Here is a 17,649-nt window from a genome sequence, read left to right on the forward strand (position 1 = left end):
CAATAAAACCATAGAATTAAGTCCTGAGGACTTGGAATTAGGTAAACTAAGTGATAATGAGTTCAGAGCAGCTATAATCAAAAAACTCAATGAGGTAGAGAGAAAGATAGAGAAATAAGCCAATGAGTTCTGGAGTTACTTCACAAAAGAGGTTGAAATTATAAAGAAGAGTCAAACAGAATTACTAGAGATGAAAAACACAATGGACCAGATAAAACAGAATATAGATTCCCTGAATGCCCGTGTAGACACCATAGAATAGCAAATTAACATAATTGAAGATAGACAGGCTGAATGGCTCCAGACAGAGGAAGAAAGAGAACTAAGAATTAAAAAAAATGAGGAAAATCTCCAAGAGATAGTGGATTCAATGAGGAGTAAGAACTTAAGGATCATAGGAATTCCCAAGAATGTGGAAAAGGAAAATGGAGCAGAAAGTGTGCTTAATGAAATTATAGAAGAGAACTTCCCAAATCCAGGGATTGATGGAGAAATGTGTGTAGAGGAAGATTTCAGATCTCCTAGATTTGTCAATGTAAAAAGACCTGCTGCAAGGCACATAGTAGTACAAATGGCAAGAAGGAAAGATAAAGAAAGAATACTCAGGGAAGCAAGAAAAAAGAAGAGAATAACCTACAAAGGAGCTCCTATCAGACTTTCAGTGGATTTCTCTACAGAAACCTTACAAGCTAGGAGAGAATGGAGTGACATATTCAAAGCTTTAAAAGATAAAAATCTTCAGCCAAGAATACTCTATCCAGCAAGAATTTCCTTCAGATATGAGGGAGAAATTAAATCTTTTCCAGACAAACAAAAGTTAAGGGAATTTGTAACTAAAAGCCCTCCACTACAAGAAATCCTCAAGAAGGCTCTCATACCTGAAAAAAGAAAAAAGGGAGAAAGGGGTCACAAACCACAGACTAGGGAGACTGATGGATAGAACCAGAACAGGATAGCAAATATTCAACTACAGCATTAGGGTAAAGGTAAGGAAACTACCAAAGCAAGGACGATCTTATCACTCTAACTACAAATTCATAACACGAGTTGGAATAAGAAATGAAAATAATTATTTAGGAGGGGAAGAGCAAAGGGTCTAAATCAGTATAGGCCAAGTAAGTAAGAGACCACCAGAGAATAGACTATATTATACACGAGATTCTAAATACAAACTTCAGGGTAGACACTAAACTAAAAAATGGAACAGAGGCACAAAACATAAATAAGGAAAAATCTAAGAAACCCAGCATAAGAAATTGCAGTATTAAATGGGTAGGCTAAAGCACAAAGGAAAAGAAACGCAGGAAAACAAGATAATGAGCGACAGATTAACAGCATTAAGTCCACATGCAACAATAATGACTCTCAATGTAAACGGATTGAACTCTCCAATAAAAAGACACAGAGTGGCAAAATGGATTAAAGAACAAGATCCAACAATTTGTTGCCTCTAAGAAACACACCTCAGCCCCAAGGACAAACACAGGCTCAGAGTGAAGGGGTGGAGAACAATACTTCAAGCTAATAACAAGCAAAAAAAGGCAGGTGTTGCAATTCTTATATGAGACAAAGTAGATTTCAAAATAAGGCAGGTAAAGAGAGACACAGAGGGACAATATATAATGATTAAAGGGACACTTCATCAAGAAGAAATAACACTTATCAATATCTATTCACCCAACACAGGAGCACCAAGATTCATAAAGCAACTATTAACAGACCTAAAGGAAGATGTTGAAAACAACACAATAATAGTAGGGGACCTCAACACCCTACTCACATCAATTGACAGATCATCCAGACAGAAAATCAAGAAGGAAACAGTGGAGCTAAATGAAAAGCTAAAACAATTGGACTTAATAGACATATATAGATCACTTCATCCTAAAACAGCTGAATACACATTCTTCTCAAGTGCACATGGAACATTCTCAAGGATAGACCATATGTTGGGAAACAAGGCAAGCCTCTACAAATTTAAAAAAATTGAAATAATAACAAGCATCTTCTCCGATCATAATGCTATAAGGCTAGAAATTAATAACAAGCAAAAAGCTGAGAACGGCACAAAGATGTGGAGACTAAACAACACACTACTGAACAAGCAATGGATCATTGAAGAAATTAAAGAAGAAATTAAAAAATACCTGGAAACAAATGAAAATGATAACATGCCATACCAACTCAATGGGATACAGCAAAAGCTGTATTAAGAGGAAAAGTCATCGCAATACAGGCATATCTTAACAAACAAGAAAAATCCCAAATAAGCAATCATAAACTACACCTAACTGAACTAGAGAAAAAAGAACAAATAAAGCCCAAAGTGAGCAGAAGGAGAGAAATAATAAAAATCAGAGCAGAAATAAATACTATTGAAACGAAAAAGGCAGTAGAAAGGATCAATGAAACAAAGAGCTGGTTTTTTGAGAAGATAAATAAAATTGACAAACCCCTAGCCAGACGTACAAAGAAAAAAAGGGAGAAAGCTCAAATAAACAAAATCAGAAATGAAAGAGGAGAAATAACAACAGACTCTGCAGAAATACAATGGATTATAAGACAATACTACAAAAAACTATATGCCAACAGAATGGATAACCTAGAGGAAATGGATAAATTCTTGGACTCCTACAATATCCCAAAGCTCACTCAAGAAGAGGCAGACAATTTGAACACACCAATCACAAGGAAAGAGATTGAAACAGCAATCAAAAGCATCCCAAAGAATAAAACCCCAGGACCAGATGGCTTTCCTGAGGAATTCTACCAAACTTTCAGAGAGGATTTAATACCTATCCTTTCCAAGCTATTCCAAAAAATTAGGGAAGATGGAACACTTCCTAACACATTCTACTAGGCCAACATCACGCTGATACCAAAACCTGACAAGGACAGCACGAAAAAAGAGAACTACAGGCCAATATCACTGATGAACATAGATGCAAAAATTCTAAACAAAATTTTGGCAACCAGAATTCAGCAATTCATCAAAAGGATCATACATCATGATCAGGTGGGATTCATACCAGGGACACAGGGATGGTTCAACATCCGCAAATCAATCAACGTGATACACCACATCAACAAACTGAGGAATAAAAAACACATGGTCTTCTCAATAGATGCAGAGAAGGCATTTGACAAGATCCAACAGCCATTTATGATAAAAAGTCTGAACAAAATGGGGATAGAAGGGAACTACCTCAACATAATAAAGGCCATATATGACAAACCCATAGCTAACATCATACTCAATGGGCAAAAACTGAATGCCATCCCCCTGAAAACAGGAGCGAGACAAGGATGCCTTCTATCACCACTCTTATTCAACATAGTACTGGAGGTCCTGGCCAGAGCAATCAGGCAAGAAAAAGGAATAAAAGGAATCCAAATAGGCAGGGAAGAAGTGAAACTCTCACTGTTTGCAGACGACATGATCCTATATATATAGAAAACCCCAAAGAATCCATTGGAAAACTCTTAGAAGTAATCAACAACTACAGCAAAGTTGCAGGGTACAAAATCAATTTGCATAAATAAGTAGCATTTCTATACTCCAATAACGAACTAACAGAAAAAGAACTCAAGAACACAGTAGCATTCACAATCGGAACAAAAAGAATCAAATACCTCGGGGTAAATTTAACTAAGGAAGTGAAGGACCTATATAATGAAAATTACAAGGCTTTTCTGAGAGAATTGGATGATGACATAAGGAGATGGAGACATTCCATGTACATGGATTGGAAGAATAAACATAGTTAAAATGTCCGTTCTACCTAAAGCAATCTACAGATTCAACGCCATCCCAGTCAGAATCCCAATGACATTCTTTACAGAATTAGAACAAAGAATCCTAAAATTCATATGGGGCAACAAAAGACCCTGAATTGCTAAAGCAATCCTGAGAAAAAAGAACAAAACAGGAGGCCTCACAATCCCTGACTTCAAAACATACTACAAAGCTACAGTAATCAAAACAGCATGGGACTGGTACAAAAACAGGTGCACAGATCAATGGAACAGAATTGAAAGCCCAGAAATAAAACCACACATCTATGAACAGCTAATCTTCGAGAAAGGAGCTGAGGGCACACAATGGAGAAAAGAAAGTCTTTTCAACAAGTGGTGCTGGGAAAACTGGAAAGCCACATGTAAAAGAATGAAAATTGACCATTCTTTCTCACCATTCACCAAAATAAACTCAAAATGGATCAAAGACCTAAAGGTGAGACCTGAAACCATAAGGCTTCTAGAAGAAAACGTAGGCAGTACACTCTTTGACATCAGTATTAAAAGGATATTTTCAGACACCATGTCTTCTCAGAGAAGGGAAACAATAGAAAGAATAAACAAATGGGACTTCATCAGACTACAGAGCTTCTTCAAGGCAAATGAAAACAGGATTGAAACAAAAAAACAACCCACTAACTGGGAAAAAATATTTGCAAGTCATATATCTGACAAAGGCTTAATATCCATAATATATAAAGAACTCTCACAACTCAACAACAAAAAATCAAACAACCCAATCAAAAAATGGGCTGGAGACATGAACAGACATTTCTCCAAAGAAGATATATGGATGGCCAATAGGCACATGAAAAGATGCTCATCATTGCTGATCATCAGGGAAATGCAAATCAAAACTACACTAAGATATCACCTTACACCCATTAGAATGACAAAAATATCTAAAACTAATAGTAACAAATGTTGGAGAGGTTGTGGAGAAAAAGGAACCCTCATACACTGCTGGTGGGAATGCAAACTGGTGCAGGCGCTATGGAAAACAGTATGGAGATTCCTCAAAAAATTAAAAATAGAACTACCATAGGATCCAACCATCCCACTACTGGGTATTTATCCAAAGAGCTTGAAGTCAGCAATCCCAAAAGTCCTATGTACCCCAATGTTCATTGCAGCATTATTTACAGTAGCCAAGACATGGAAGCAACCTAAGTGCCCATCAACAGACGAATGGATAAAGAAGATGTGGTACATATATACAATGGAATACTACTCAGCTGCAAAACAGAACAAAATCATTCCATTTGCAATAACATGGATGGACCTTGAGGGAATTATGTTAAGTGAAATAAGCCAGCGAGAGAAGGATAATCTGTGTATGACTCCACTCAGATGAGGAATTTAAAAATGTGGACTAAGAGAACAGTTTAGTGGATACCAGGGAAAAGGTGGGGTGGGGGATGGGCACAAAGGGTGAAGTGGTGGACCTACAAAATGAATGACAAACATTAATGTACAAATGAAATTTCACAAGATTGTAACCTATCATTAACTCAATTAAAAAAAAGAAAGAAAGAAAAGTAAGATGCAGGGGCTGGCCTGGTGGTGCAGCAGTTAAGTGCACACATTCTGCTTCGGCAGCCCAGGGTTCACTGGTTGGGATTTGGCACCAGTTGGCACACCATGCTGTGGTAGGCGTCCCACATATAAAGTAGAGGAAGATGGGCACAGATATTAGCTCAGGGCCAGTCTCCCTTAGAAAAAAGAGGAGGATTGGCAGATGTTAGCTCAGGGCTAATCTTCCTCAAAAAAAAAAAAAGAAAAAGAAAAGTAAGATGCAGAAAAGTGTGTACAAAATGATCTAAATGCATACAGCAAAGACAAACTACTGGTGTAAATGTAGATATATTTTTATGATATAAGCAAGAGAAATATAGGGAATATATATCTTGTACCCATGCTTCCACAGAGTGATGATGATAGAAGGGAGAGACAAGAGTAAGCAAAAGAGGAAAAGATAAAAGATTGTGCTAAAAACCAGCAGTTAGGATGGGTTCTCCCTTATGCCTTTAATTATAGGTGTATATTTCACTGTATGAACAAAGTAATTTTTTAGAGATGCATGTTTAGGTGATAAAACAATCAAGAAAATCAAGGCAACACCTTACTTTAAAACTCAGGATAGAGCAGATGGAATGACTAGTAGGCCACAAGCGGGGCTGCAGGGCGATGATAGTGTTCTTCATCTGGTTTGTGTTTTGTGAGTCTTTGACCCGTGAGAAATCATTGAACAGAATGCCTTGGTTTTATGCACCTTTCTGTACTTGTTATATTCCATGCTTTTAAAAAATTTAAATTAAAAAAAAGGTAGGAAAAAAAATTACATGGTGCTGTATCCCCAACAAGCAGAATACTTGGGTCTGGGAGATAAAGAGTGGCTCTGCTCAACTCCTAGTAGCCTGCTTAGGGAGTATATTAGTTAGAGTTCTCCATAGACATAGAATCAATAGGGGATATGTGTATATATCTCCATATGATATGTATATATATAAGAAATTGGCTTATGTGATTATGGAGCCTGAGAAGTCCCAAGATCTGCAGTCAGTAAACTGGAGACCCAAGAGAGCCAATGGTATAAGTCCTAGTCCAAAAGCTGGCAGGCTCAAGACTCAAGAAGAGCCAGTGTTTCTGTTTGAGTCCAAAGGCAGGAAAAGACTGATGTCCTAGCCAAAGTAGTCAGGCAGGAGGGAGGAGTTCCTCCTTACTTGAAGCAGAGTCAGCCTTTCTTTACTATTCAGGCCTTCAGCTGATTGGATGAGGGCCACCCACGTTCAACAGGGCAATCTGCTTTACTTGGTCTGCTGATTCAAATGTTACTGTCATGCAAATACATCTGCACAGACACACCCAAAATAATATTTGACCAAATATCTGGGCACTCCATGGCCCAGTCAAGTTGACACATAAAATTAACCATCACAGGGAGTTTGTGCTTTCCGTGCCTGCAACTTTAGGCTGAGTCTGGAGGCCCTGGTTGACTTTGATTGTTGTGAGAAGGCAGGACTGTTGCTACATAACAGGGCAGAGAAGAATATGTTTGGCACTCAGGTTCCGTATTCCTTTGAAGAGAGCATGACAGTTGGATTTGGGTACATGTCATTTACTGATAGAGCCCTCCTTGGGAAATTTTGTAAGGAAGGAGTGAGATAGGATAGGGAAGGGGAAAGAACAAAGCAAGGATGTGACCTCAGGTAAAGTTTAGTATTAGCCAATATTGCGAGAGAGGGCTATGGACCGTAAACTGTACCACAGAGTTGTTTTCCCTTGATTATGGGACAGGCCTTTTGTATCCCTTATTAGTCATCAGCTCTAGACTACTAGGGGGTTGAAAGGCAAAATTTTCTGGGCAGGGTGACTCCAGTCAGCTGAGGGCAATTCTTTGGAGAAGGGGGCAGCTGTGAGCTGTTAGTAATCAGCTGGAGAAGGGGCAATGGTCCAAAAAAGAGGACACTTGTTTTGAGTCTATCAGCTTATGAGGATCCATCTGGGGATAGATACCAGCTGCTTTTGCTGGGTCTGTGTGGACATGGGTTGCACTGTGAGTATTGGAAGGCAGAGTGAGGAAAGGCCTCCTTGTCATCTCTCTAGTAGCCATGACCTGCTTATTTTGCAGCCTAAGGGCTATGCTTGCTTGGCTCTGAATGCATAGGGACATAGGATATGTATTAGAGAGTAGTTAACAATTCTCATCTTTAAGAAGTGTTTCACAAGGGAGATTGATGAACTAATGTAAACGCTCTCTAAATAACAAATCCATGACTTAGAAATGTCCCAGCCATAAAATTTGCAAGTTTGCATACTACTGCATACTGTCATCCATTCCAAAGTCATCATTTCCCTTGCACAATTCTAGATAGTCATAAAGCTGTCATAGATTGATGGCATTGTTGTTTACTAGTGCAAAGTGTCTTTCTCCCACTCCCTCTTTATTGTACACCTATTAACATAGGTACCTAGTTATTTTTACATGTTTTGGTCATTTTTAAAATTGTGAATAAGAATTAAAAGTGAATTTATGCACCAAAATTACATTAATACAGGTTACTGTGTCTTTCTCCCACTCCCTCTTGTTATGGCCTTCACTTACTGTTCACATAATAGTTAATTCTGTTTTAGGAAACTTCATAGGTATACCCTTCTTTTCGCTCTTTGCCTCCTTCTTTCTTCCTCTGCCTGGTCACACTTCTACACCCACCACAGAAAGCACTTGTCAGAGAGCACCGGAAATGATTCAGAAGTGAGGACGTCATCACAAAGTGCATGTTCACTACTAACACCTCTTATCTAGTGCAAAGACGCTTCAGACAAGATTAATTTCCTTGCCTATAGAGATGGTTCTTGGCCCATTCTACCTCTTATTTGTAAGAATTTAAGTTCTTATGCAGTTCCTTGACTGCATAAATTAGGAACATACCACCACCTTTAAGGATCCTGAGATGATATAACAGAATACTCAAGGCAATTCACATTCTTTATTCTTAGCCTCTGTCCCCTGATCTCTGACTCTGATGACCTGGCCTCTACCACCTACCTTAAAAAGTTCCCCTAAACAAAAAGTTCTCCAATTCTTTCTCTGAAGCTCAGCACAGAGTCAGCCCTAAAGCAGCCTCGGTTATAGACTAACCTTGGCCCTCTTAATCATTCTTACCTGGGAAGAGTATAATCACTTGACCCACAAAGCCAACATTTCTGAAATGATGCTTTACTGGTATTAGCTCTCTAACTTGCAGACATTGCTCCTTCCTAGAAGAGGAAAAATATCTTCTGAAAATTAGCTTTACAAACCCAATCCTATAAAATGACAGTACATAAATATGCATAATTTTAGTGATTATATATTACCTTCATTTTGACTTTTAAAAATCTACAATCTGGTTTATAATCAAATATGCCTTAGTTTACTAATGGAGTTAAACATATTTTATTTTATTAGTCGTTTGCATTCTCCAGAGCCAGTCTGGTCTCAGATCCACTTTTAGAAGTCCCTCAAAGAGTCTTAGAGTTGGGAGTAGAGGTGGGGAGAGCCAAGAAGGGAGCTTTAGGAGAACAGAAGAGGGGCCAGCCCGGTGGCGCAGTGGTTAAATGCACATGTTCCCCTTCAGCGGCCTGGAATTTGTCGGTTTGGATCCCGGGTACAGACCTGGCACCCCTTGTCAGGCTGTGCTGTGGCAGGCATCCCACATATAAAGTAGAGAAAGATGGGCATGGATGTTAGCGCAGGGCTAGTCTTCCTCAGCAAAAAGAGGAGGATTGGCAGCAGATGTTAGCTCAGGGCTAACCTACCTCAAAAACAAAACAAGAAAACCCCCCAAAACAGAAAGAGGATTATGATGAGGTGATTGGAGGGAAAAAAGCAGAGGGAGTTTCCCAGGCTCATTTCTCCACCTGGTCTGGGCTGCTTGACTACCTCCCTTTCCCCCAGGGCTCGAATCCCTCTTTTTCTTTCCCCTTTTTTCTGTCAAGGCCTATTCCATTCTTTTGGGGCTTGACCTTCCTCCTCCCTTTGGGTAATTTTTCTTCTTAATCATACTCTTCTTTCCTGATCATCCTTTTGGAAAGTGACAAGCCAAGAGAGAGCAACCTCAGTCCTCAACTCTGGCCTCCTCTCAGGTGGAACAGCATCATGATGGTGACCACGTAAAAAATTAAAACAATGGTGTTAATAAGAGAAATAAATACTAAAATACTGGTATTATTATGTTGCTCTGATAATGCAGTCACTACAAAAACAAAAATAGTTACTTTTTCAGCCTCAGGAAACATGGCCGTAGCTACCAAAACCTATATTTTGGAATTAAAATATGAAAGTCAGGGAATTGCTTACTAAATAATTGACTTTTACTCAGAAGCTGCCTTATGATTTTAGACCCACCTCTCTGCTGTCCACTCTAACAAACACGGAGGGTTTTATTTACTAAATTTTCAGTAAAGAGACATTTTATAAGAGCGTCAGGATCTCATTTTAATATTATTGGCAATCCGTTTCATGTATACAGATGCCAATATGATGTGATTGCTATTATTCTGTAGCTATTAATTAAAAATATAACTAAAGCACAATTTCCATACAACCAGTAATTAGAAGTGGTATCTTTAATTATGCCCAAATATTTTTTGGCTTATGCTGATAGCTTCCTAGGTAGAGATACTGTGATAGTACAGATGGTCCACTTCAATTGTGTATGAAGATAGCACAAAATATGATGACAAATGAAATCTTTCAACTAAGCCGTCTCAAAAGAACTGCTTCTTCAGTGTCTCCTAATAGACATAGTTATGTCTATTTTTTTCCTGTTGTTTCTTATAAATCTATAACAATTTTAAAAATAACTTTCTTTGTTTTCCTTTCAGCACAAATGCTTGTAAGATTTGTCCCTAATTTTGAGCTAATAATTTGGTGTCATTATCTTTAACCAACATTTAATAAGTTCTTACATTCTACAGGGTTTGGAATCCAGATAACCACTGATGACATTGAGACCCTTAATTATGAGAGAATTTTTGTTTACCTTGTAATTTTAAATCCCACCAGTGTTTTCAGGAAAGTTTTAACCTTGTTTGTAGATTTTTTAAAAACTAAGGAGTGTGTGCTGATTGTTTTTGTTCTTCTTATTGTTAAATCTTAGATATGTTTAATTTCTCCTACATCAATTGCCTATTAACTTGGAATTCTTACAGACCATAGAAAATCCAGTTCTCCTGTGCTGAATTTTCAAACACTTCATTCTCATCCCCAGCAAGAACTCTGTAACGTATGCCTTATTGATCTGCTTGCTCTAGGCTGACGTTTTCTGAGGAGGCTGGGGATGTGCTTTGTGATTATGGGGAACAGGATACTTATAACAAGGCCAAGTGCCTGGCTTTAGCTCAGATCATCTACAGTGAGTGTGGCCTGCACAAGAAAGCTCTTCTTTGCCTGTGTAAACAGGGTCAGATTCATGGGGCCATGGAATACATACAACAATTCAAGGACTTTACTTCTGGTGAGTAAAAACGTCTGCTTATGTGTATACATTCCATTTCTGGACTTTAATTGTGAGAGCATCCATGATAGTAGGCAATATTTTGGATTTACATTATTAAGTCCGTTTTACATATACTGATAAGTAGATTTCTTTTGTAATTTTCAGTGAAAACAGTTAAACTGGAGCTGATTGACTTTCATGCTAGACTTTCAAATGTATTACATATTTCCTCAATACATAAACATTTATAACTGGATAGTCCTGAAATATACAGTTTTATAGATAAATTTTGCGAATGTATTAGACCATGCTACTTAAAGGATTTTTAAAAAGTAACTGAACTTATTTTTTATATATGATCTTCTAAACTATGATATAAGCATTAGAAAGGGAGAATTTGTGAAATAATGTTGATTTCAAAATTTTGAAATGCCTAGGTTGCCACTGGGCTCTGATCTGAGAGAACTGTGGCCTTTAGGGTGACCCCAGCTGAATGACTTGAGCTCTGACTGTGAACCTGGTTCAGCAGTAACCTCAATGCACAGGCAGACCTGACGGCCTCCCATATCCAGGCCTATGTCAGTCCTCATTTACAGGACGTGTACCTCGGTTCTAAGAAGTTTCAAAATGCAACAAAACACAGCACTTTTAGATTACATTTTTCCAGGAAAAAGGATCTTTTATGGCTGTTGAATCTAATCATTTTCAAACAATAGGTTGATTTGTACTCAGAATCTATTTTTTAAAGTTACTAATTTCGTCATTTATTATGTAAGCATGCCTGGTACTATTAGTGTAATAATAGCTAATAGTTTGGCTTTTTACATGCGTTATCTCACTTAATCCCTATATTAACTCTATAAAGTAGGTTTTCTTATTATCCCTGTTTTATAGATGAAAAATTATGTTTCCACAGAGAGGCTAAGGCACAGAGAGGTGAGTAATTTGCCTATACACACACAGTAACAGAATACAATCTGGCATAGTAGGTACTATTCGATTAATATTTGTTGAATGAATTATGTATTTTATTATTATTATTATATAAGCATACAGATTTAGTTTCTGTGTTAAGTATTATTTTTCCATAGGTAAAAATTATTTTAGTTAGTCAGGGTTTAATCATGGAATATAGTTTTTAATTACTCTCGTAATTTTTATTAAATGAAATGTGAAGTTTGTTTTTTGTTTGCAAAATTTGCCCTCCCATAAGTACGTTGAAATATGATTGACTCATTAACGTATTATTCTTTTCCTCTAGGGGTGCATTACACTCTAAAATAAATATATATTGTATTAATTTAAGAAGTAATAACACTCCTATATAGTTAGAACCTTGATGTTTACCCTCAGAATTTATTTAACAGAACATCATAAGATGAAAATAATAACCTGATAAAAATTAAGCTTAGAAGATAGAAACAATGTTTGAAAAGTTCCTTTGCTTAGTTTACTTTTTAAGGAGAAACAGCCATAGCTTTCCAAGGTGTCATCTTTGGCCTCAGTGGACAGATTCAGTTAATGCTTTCTGGCTCCAGAGAAGAATGTTCTCGCTCAGATTTAGACTATCAGCTTTATATTTACAAATTTAAAAAACCCAGAAACGAATTAACACAAAACAGAAAAGTCCTAAAAAAGTCTTTTGTTCCAAAAGTGTAAATCTGACTAATAGAGCATCTGCTTTAGAATTAATGACTCTTTTTGTTTTCTTCCCCCCTAATAATTTCTAGAATAAAGCCCAAAATGATTTCTTTGTTCACCTTCCCCAACAATTGAATGTACTTATCTGGAAACTGGATTATTCTAGATCTGAGGCTCTCACACTTTCTGGTCTCAGTCTCCTTTACACTTTTAAAAAGCACTGAAGATCCCAAAGAGCGTTTATCTATGTGGGTTATATCTATTGATATTTATCCTATTAGATGTTAAAACAGAAAACTTAAAAATATTTATTTATTCATTCAAAATAACATTAAACACATCACATGTCATGATAAATAAAATATTTTTTATGAAAAATAACTTTTCCCAAACCATACAATTTCTTGAAAAGAGTGGCATTGCTTTATATTTTTGCAAATCTCCATAATGTCTGCTTTAATAGACATTTTAATGCTGAGAAGATAGCCGGCTTCCCATTTCCGCCCCTATATTCAGTGTGTTGTAATATCTCATGTCATGTAGCCTCTGGAAAATACCACTGTATATTTGTGAGAGAACGAGAATGAAAAAGGCAAATAACCACTTAGTAATTTTATGAAAATAGTTTTGACTTTATAAACCCTAGACCATACTTTGAGAACCACTGTTTTAGATATTTGTGAGTTAAACAGATACCATAATTGGTGTATAGACTCTTATAATCTTATTAAAACAGAACATACATGAGATAAATAATGATTAATAACATGTCAGAGCAAGGAATAAAGAAATGGATTGTAAGCAGAGGGTGGAGGTCATAGGATTTGAATTTGTGTCCTTTCTAATTAGTCAGAGACCATATCTTGCACATAATTGAGTAAATATTGGTTAGTTAGTCAATTCATGCCATAGGGGATTTGAGTACCTGATTGAATGAAATAGAGAGAGAGGGGTGAGTTATGAAATGTTGGGGGCTGGGAGGTGCTATATAAATAGCTTCACCTTAGTGGAGGCCAGTTTGAGTGACCCAAATTATAAACTGCTACCTCTTCTCTAGGAAAAAGTTGTTTTAATTGTTTGACTTCAGTGATATAGAATTATATTTTGCTTTTCCTTGTTTCCCCTTTTACCGTTTCTCTCTCTGTATGTATGTATGTGCATGCATGTGTATATATATACATACACACATACAATGCACACATACATATTTATTATTTTGGAGAAACAGCTCTATAGATTGTAAGGTCATGAACTCAGGGGGTCAGATGAACTGTTCTACTTTATACCATTTGTATAATTCTGTGAAAATTAACTTCCCTAAGCCTGTTTCCTCACTTGTAACATGAGAATAATATCTCACTTATACTGAATGTTAAATGCAGTGATTTAATGTACGTAAGTTCCCAGTACAGTAAATATGTATTTAATAAACACTAGATTAACTTGTACTGCCTTTCAGAGTATAAATTATGTTTATGATAGTTTTTGAAAGAACTACCACTCAGAAATTATTCTGAAAATGAACTCTGTTGTGGCCCAAGAGGAATATTTTTACTTTAAAAAATTTAGGAAGTTAACACAAAGTTTACAAATTTAGTAATATAAATCGTGATTATAGCTTTCGATTACTTCAATGGTTAACTAGTAGATTAAACCATATGAAATTGCTTTTTTGGAGTAAAAAATAGTCAAATGTAGGCAACTTCATATGGCTCAACCTCTAGCTACTTAGACTAGCTAATGGCTTCCTAAAATCTTCATTTTTTGTGTTTCTAAATACTTGATATTTTTAGGAAAAAAATTACTGAGCCCCTTTTTCTGTGCAAGGCAAAGAAAGAAAGACATATTCACTAGCAGTTGGCCCAAATATGAGCAACAAGATATAGACAAACATAGCACAGTATTAGATGGAACCTTAGAAATTGGAGATACTAATTCTAGCACTTTCAAGATGCAAAAACTGAGATCCAAAAGAGTAAGTGACTGACGAAGCTATGATTAGAAATAGGTTTCCTGATTGCCAGTCTAATCCTTTTTGTTTAACCACATTTCTTTTCTTTGACATGACAGTTTCTTTGATAAATTTTTTTCTAGTACTCTTTGTTATAAACAATTTTCCTTTGTTTTTGCTGTGCTGAGCATGATTTTTTTTTTGATTGAGGATAGTACTATTGAGTTCATTGAAGGCTTTGGAAGGATTGGAAAAAGAAGTGTTGATTGGCAGGTATAGACATTAGCTGGTCCCAGTTTCTAGTTGATATATCATATTAGGATGTTGAGACATAGTTTTTCATTTTTGCTTTCAGATGACTTGATGAAGCTAATAAAGTTATGTCCCCACACTGAATTAATTCAGTGTCTCACTAAAGAATGGAATGGGAAGCCACCATCTTTATCCTTTGGTCTTGCTATACTTCATCTGTTCTCTACAGATATGAAAAAAGTTGGCATTAAGCTACTTCAAGAAGTAAATAAAGGTGGAAGAGGTAAGCAGAGTAAAATGTTGTAGAAGAAATAGTAGTGGGTTATTTAGGGAAAGGTTCAAGATTACTATGTTTGAGCTAACTTGGTCTACCTAAGAGTTCCTTCTTGGCGAGAGTTAACTTTAGGAAATTATAAATGTAAAGATCACCATGTCAATAGTAATCTGTTGGTGATAATATATATTTCTTGGGGGAATTAGAATGAAGAGAGAATCTTTATGAAACTTGAGGGGAATGTCATAATTTTAATAGCTAACACTATTCAAAAAACTTTGTTTTTAACATATTTGTATATTTAGTAATTTTTAATATATATTTTAAATGTTATTTAGACATAAACTGGAATTTTTATTCCTAAACCAAATGCATATGTAAATATCATTTACATGTGATATTTACTCTGAACTTAACTTGGCAGTAGGATGAAGAGTAATTAGATCTCACTTTTTCCTTTCTTTTCTCCAATTTAATATAGAAACTTGAGCAGACAACTTGATTTTAAATTATTATATGGTCAAAGAATGAATAATAACTTAAATGAAAACATATTTGGGAATGTTATTTTGAAATTATCACTACAGATATCAACTAAAATATTTTATTTGATAGAAAAATAATAATCATGGTAGAAATAAAATAATAGTGATGACAGTATTCTAAAAAGAAACCATCTTCCATTAAGTATTGTAAATATTGCAGGTAATGGGTAAGAAATGAGTTCTATAAATAGATATATACCAAAGAGAGTCACTATAATTGATTTTCAGAAGTAAATAATACCATTAGTTTTCTTTAATAAACAAAACCTTTCTTTTATTTCTTTTAGAAAAATATTTGTTATGGAAGTCCCACCATTAAAAGGTCTCTAGAGATAGGATGGAGGGTTTGCCAAAGAGTCTTTAAGCCTTTGGGTTAGCACTACTAGGACATTTATAAAAGTGTTTGAAGGATCATGACCTATAAGCCTAAAACCTAAGACCTAAAACCTAAAACTAGACCTATAAGCCCTCAGTTATTTGATAGTTTCTAGTGGTACCTTATAGACTCTCTGAATGAGCCTGAGCCCACATTCTTCACTTTATGAGCTCCCTCCCTGTAGCCTGCAACATCTGCTAACCTTACCAAGAAGGAGATGAATGGAGGGGTGGGGAATGTGAGAAATGGTAGCAGGTGAATTGAGGCATAAAAAGGTTAATGAAAAAGGAGGAGGAGAAAGAACAAACACTTGAGTACTTACCATGAACTGGACTAAGCACTCCACATTAAACTTATAGGAATCAGGTATGAGAATCAGATTAATAGTAACTGAGTTGAAAAGATATCCTTTTCTATTTTTAAAGAATTGCTAAGTCTGAAGTGTGGATTATCAAATAAGTGCCATAATATAATATTGTATTTTTTCCCTCAGATGCCATCGAATACCTTATGATAAATGATCCATTTTGCTCCCTAGAAAGGTGGCAAGAAATGGCAAATGTATGTTTACAGAATGGCTTTGACAAATTATCTAATAACATCATGTCCATTCTTCGATCTCAGGCTGGAGTTACAGAAATTTCTGAAGAGGATGATACAGTCAACTTAATGGAACATGTTTTTTGGTAGTTCTGTATCTTTACCAGTTGAAGGAGCTTGTACAACATTTTATGTATGTTGGTTGGGCAAATTGACTTTGGGATAACCAACTTATGAATAAATCTAGAGTATGAAGATCTCAGAAATAAATCATGCTTCTTTTGTTATGATGACATTGAGATTTGTCCTTGAAACATTTATACCATTGGTTCCTTTTTTTCCATGTGATCATTTCTTATATTGAATCTTGATAAATCCAAGAATATAACTTTGTATAAAACTGAGTTTAGGCATTTCTATCTAAGGACATAAGCTAATGTCTAGATATTTTCCTTTCTGGTGATCTCATTTGATAGCAAGAACTGAGGAAGGTGTGCATAGTATTCTGTCTGTTAAACTGATTTCCCAAATATCAAATGCTACAAACCTGATTTTTAACAAGGCAAGATGTCATTTGAAGGTTGGACTCACTGGTGAAAACCTAGAGCATATAATTTTGTACTACTGGGTTAAAGATGTGTCCCATTCTTTCCTGTATAAAAATGGCAAATGTTAGGCTTCTGCTTTAAAAGTTGGGAATCTTAGCATGTTCTTACCTAGAGAGAGGATCATCCAAATTTTGCATAGAAGAAGAGCTGGTATACCTGTAGACATGGAAAATACGTCATAAGAAATGCTTTTGGATGATTTCAAGTGTCTGAATAAGTATTTGATTGAAAACTCAGAGTTCTGTGTCATGGACAGGTATGATACTCAAAATATTTAATGAGCAGTATGGCACAGGCACCAAGCAAACAGAACAGATACTCAACTAATCAGAACAGCTTTCAGCCCTTATGCCACAACAAAACCTACCAGACGAATGTCAGCCTTGATCATGGAACATGGTAGAAATGAGCTGCTATTAGATAGAATAAAAGTAAAGAGCATAAGTTTTTCCCTCCTAATTTTAAATTGAATGTATATTTTTTATTTTGTAGTGGAAAGAATATAAACTTGGAATCAGACAGCCTCGTATTCAAATTCTGGTCCTACCTCTTACTCTCTGTAAAATATGGGCAGAAATACCTCCCCTAAAGGTTTGTTGTGAGAGTTAGTGATATGTATATATAGTATAAGTATATAACATAATGGAGGAACTTAGTAGAAGATAACTGGTATTTCTATTGATA

General features: G+C 36.0%; 1 protein-coding gene across 17 annotated transcripts in view; it reads left to right on the forward strand.

Annotated features, from left to right (window-relative positions):
- The window catches only part of CLHC1 (clathrin heavy chain linker domain containing 1), a 63,075-nt gene extending 46,448 nt beyond the window's left edge, over nucleotides 1-16,627 (forward strand). For 10 of the 17 annotated variants that reach the window (XM_070572682.1, XM_070572689.1, XM_070572680.1 and 7 more), the window contains exons 10-12: nucleotides 10,594-10,796; nucleotides 14,726-14,905; nucleotides 16,311-16,627. In XM_070572682.1, coding sequence (XP_070428783.1) covers nucleotides 10,594-10,796; nucleotides 14,726-14,905; nucleotides 16,311-16,507 — 580 coding nt within the window. In that variant the 3' untranslated portion in view covers nucleotides 16,508-16,627. Of the gene's footprint in view, nucleotides 1-10,593; nucleotides 10,797-11,672; nucleotides 11,715-14,725; nucleotides 14,906-16,310 lie in introns of all 17 variants that reach the window. The other 7 variants (XM_070572674.1, XM_070572675.1, XM_070572673.1 and 4 more) reach the window with 1 other exon arrangement.
- Nucleotides 16,628-17,649: the final 1,022 nt, after the last annotated feature.

This window comes from Equus przewalskii, chromosome 14, assembly GCF_037783145.1.
Source record: "Equus przewalskii isolate Varuska chromosome 14, EquPr2, whole genome shotgun sequence".
Classification (NCBI taxonomy): Eukaryota; Metazoa; Chordata; class Mammalia; order Perissodactyla; family Equidae; genus Equus; species Equus przewalskii.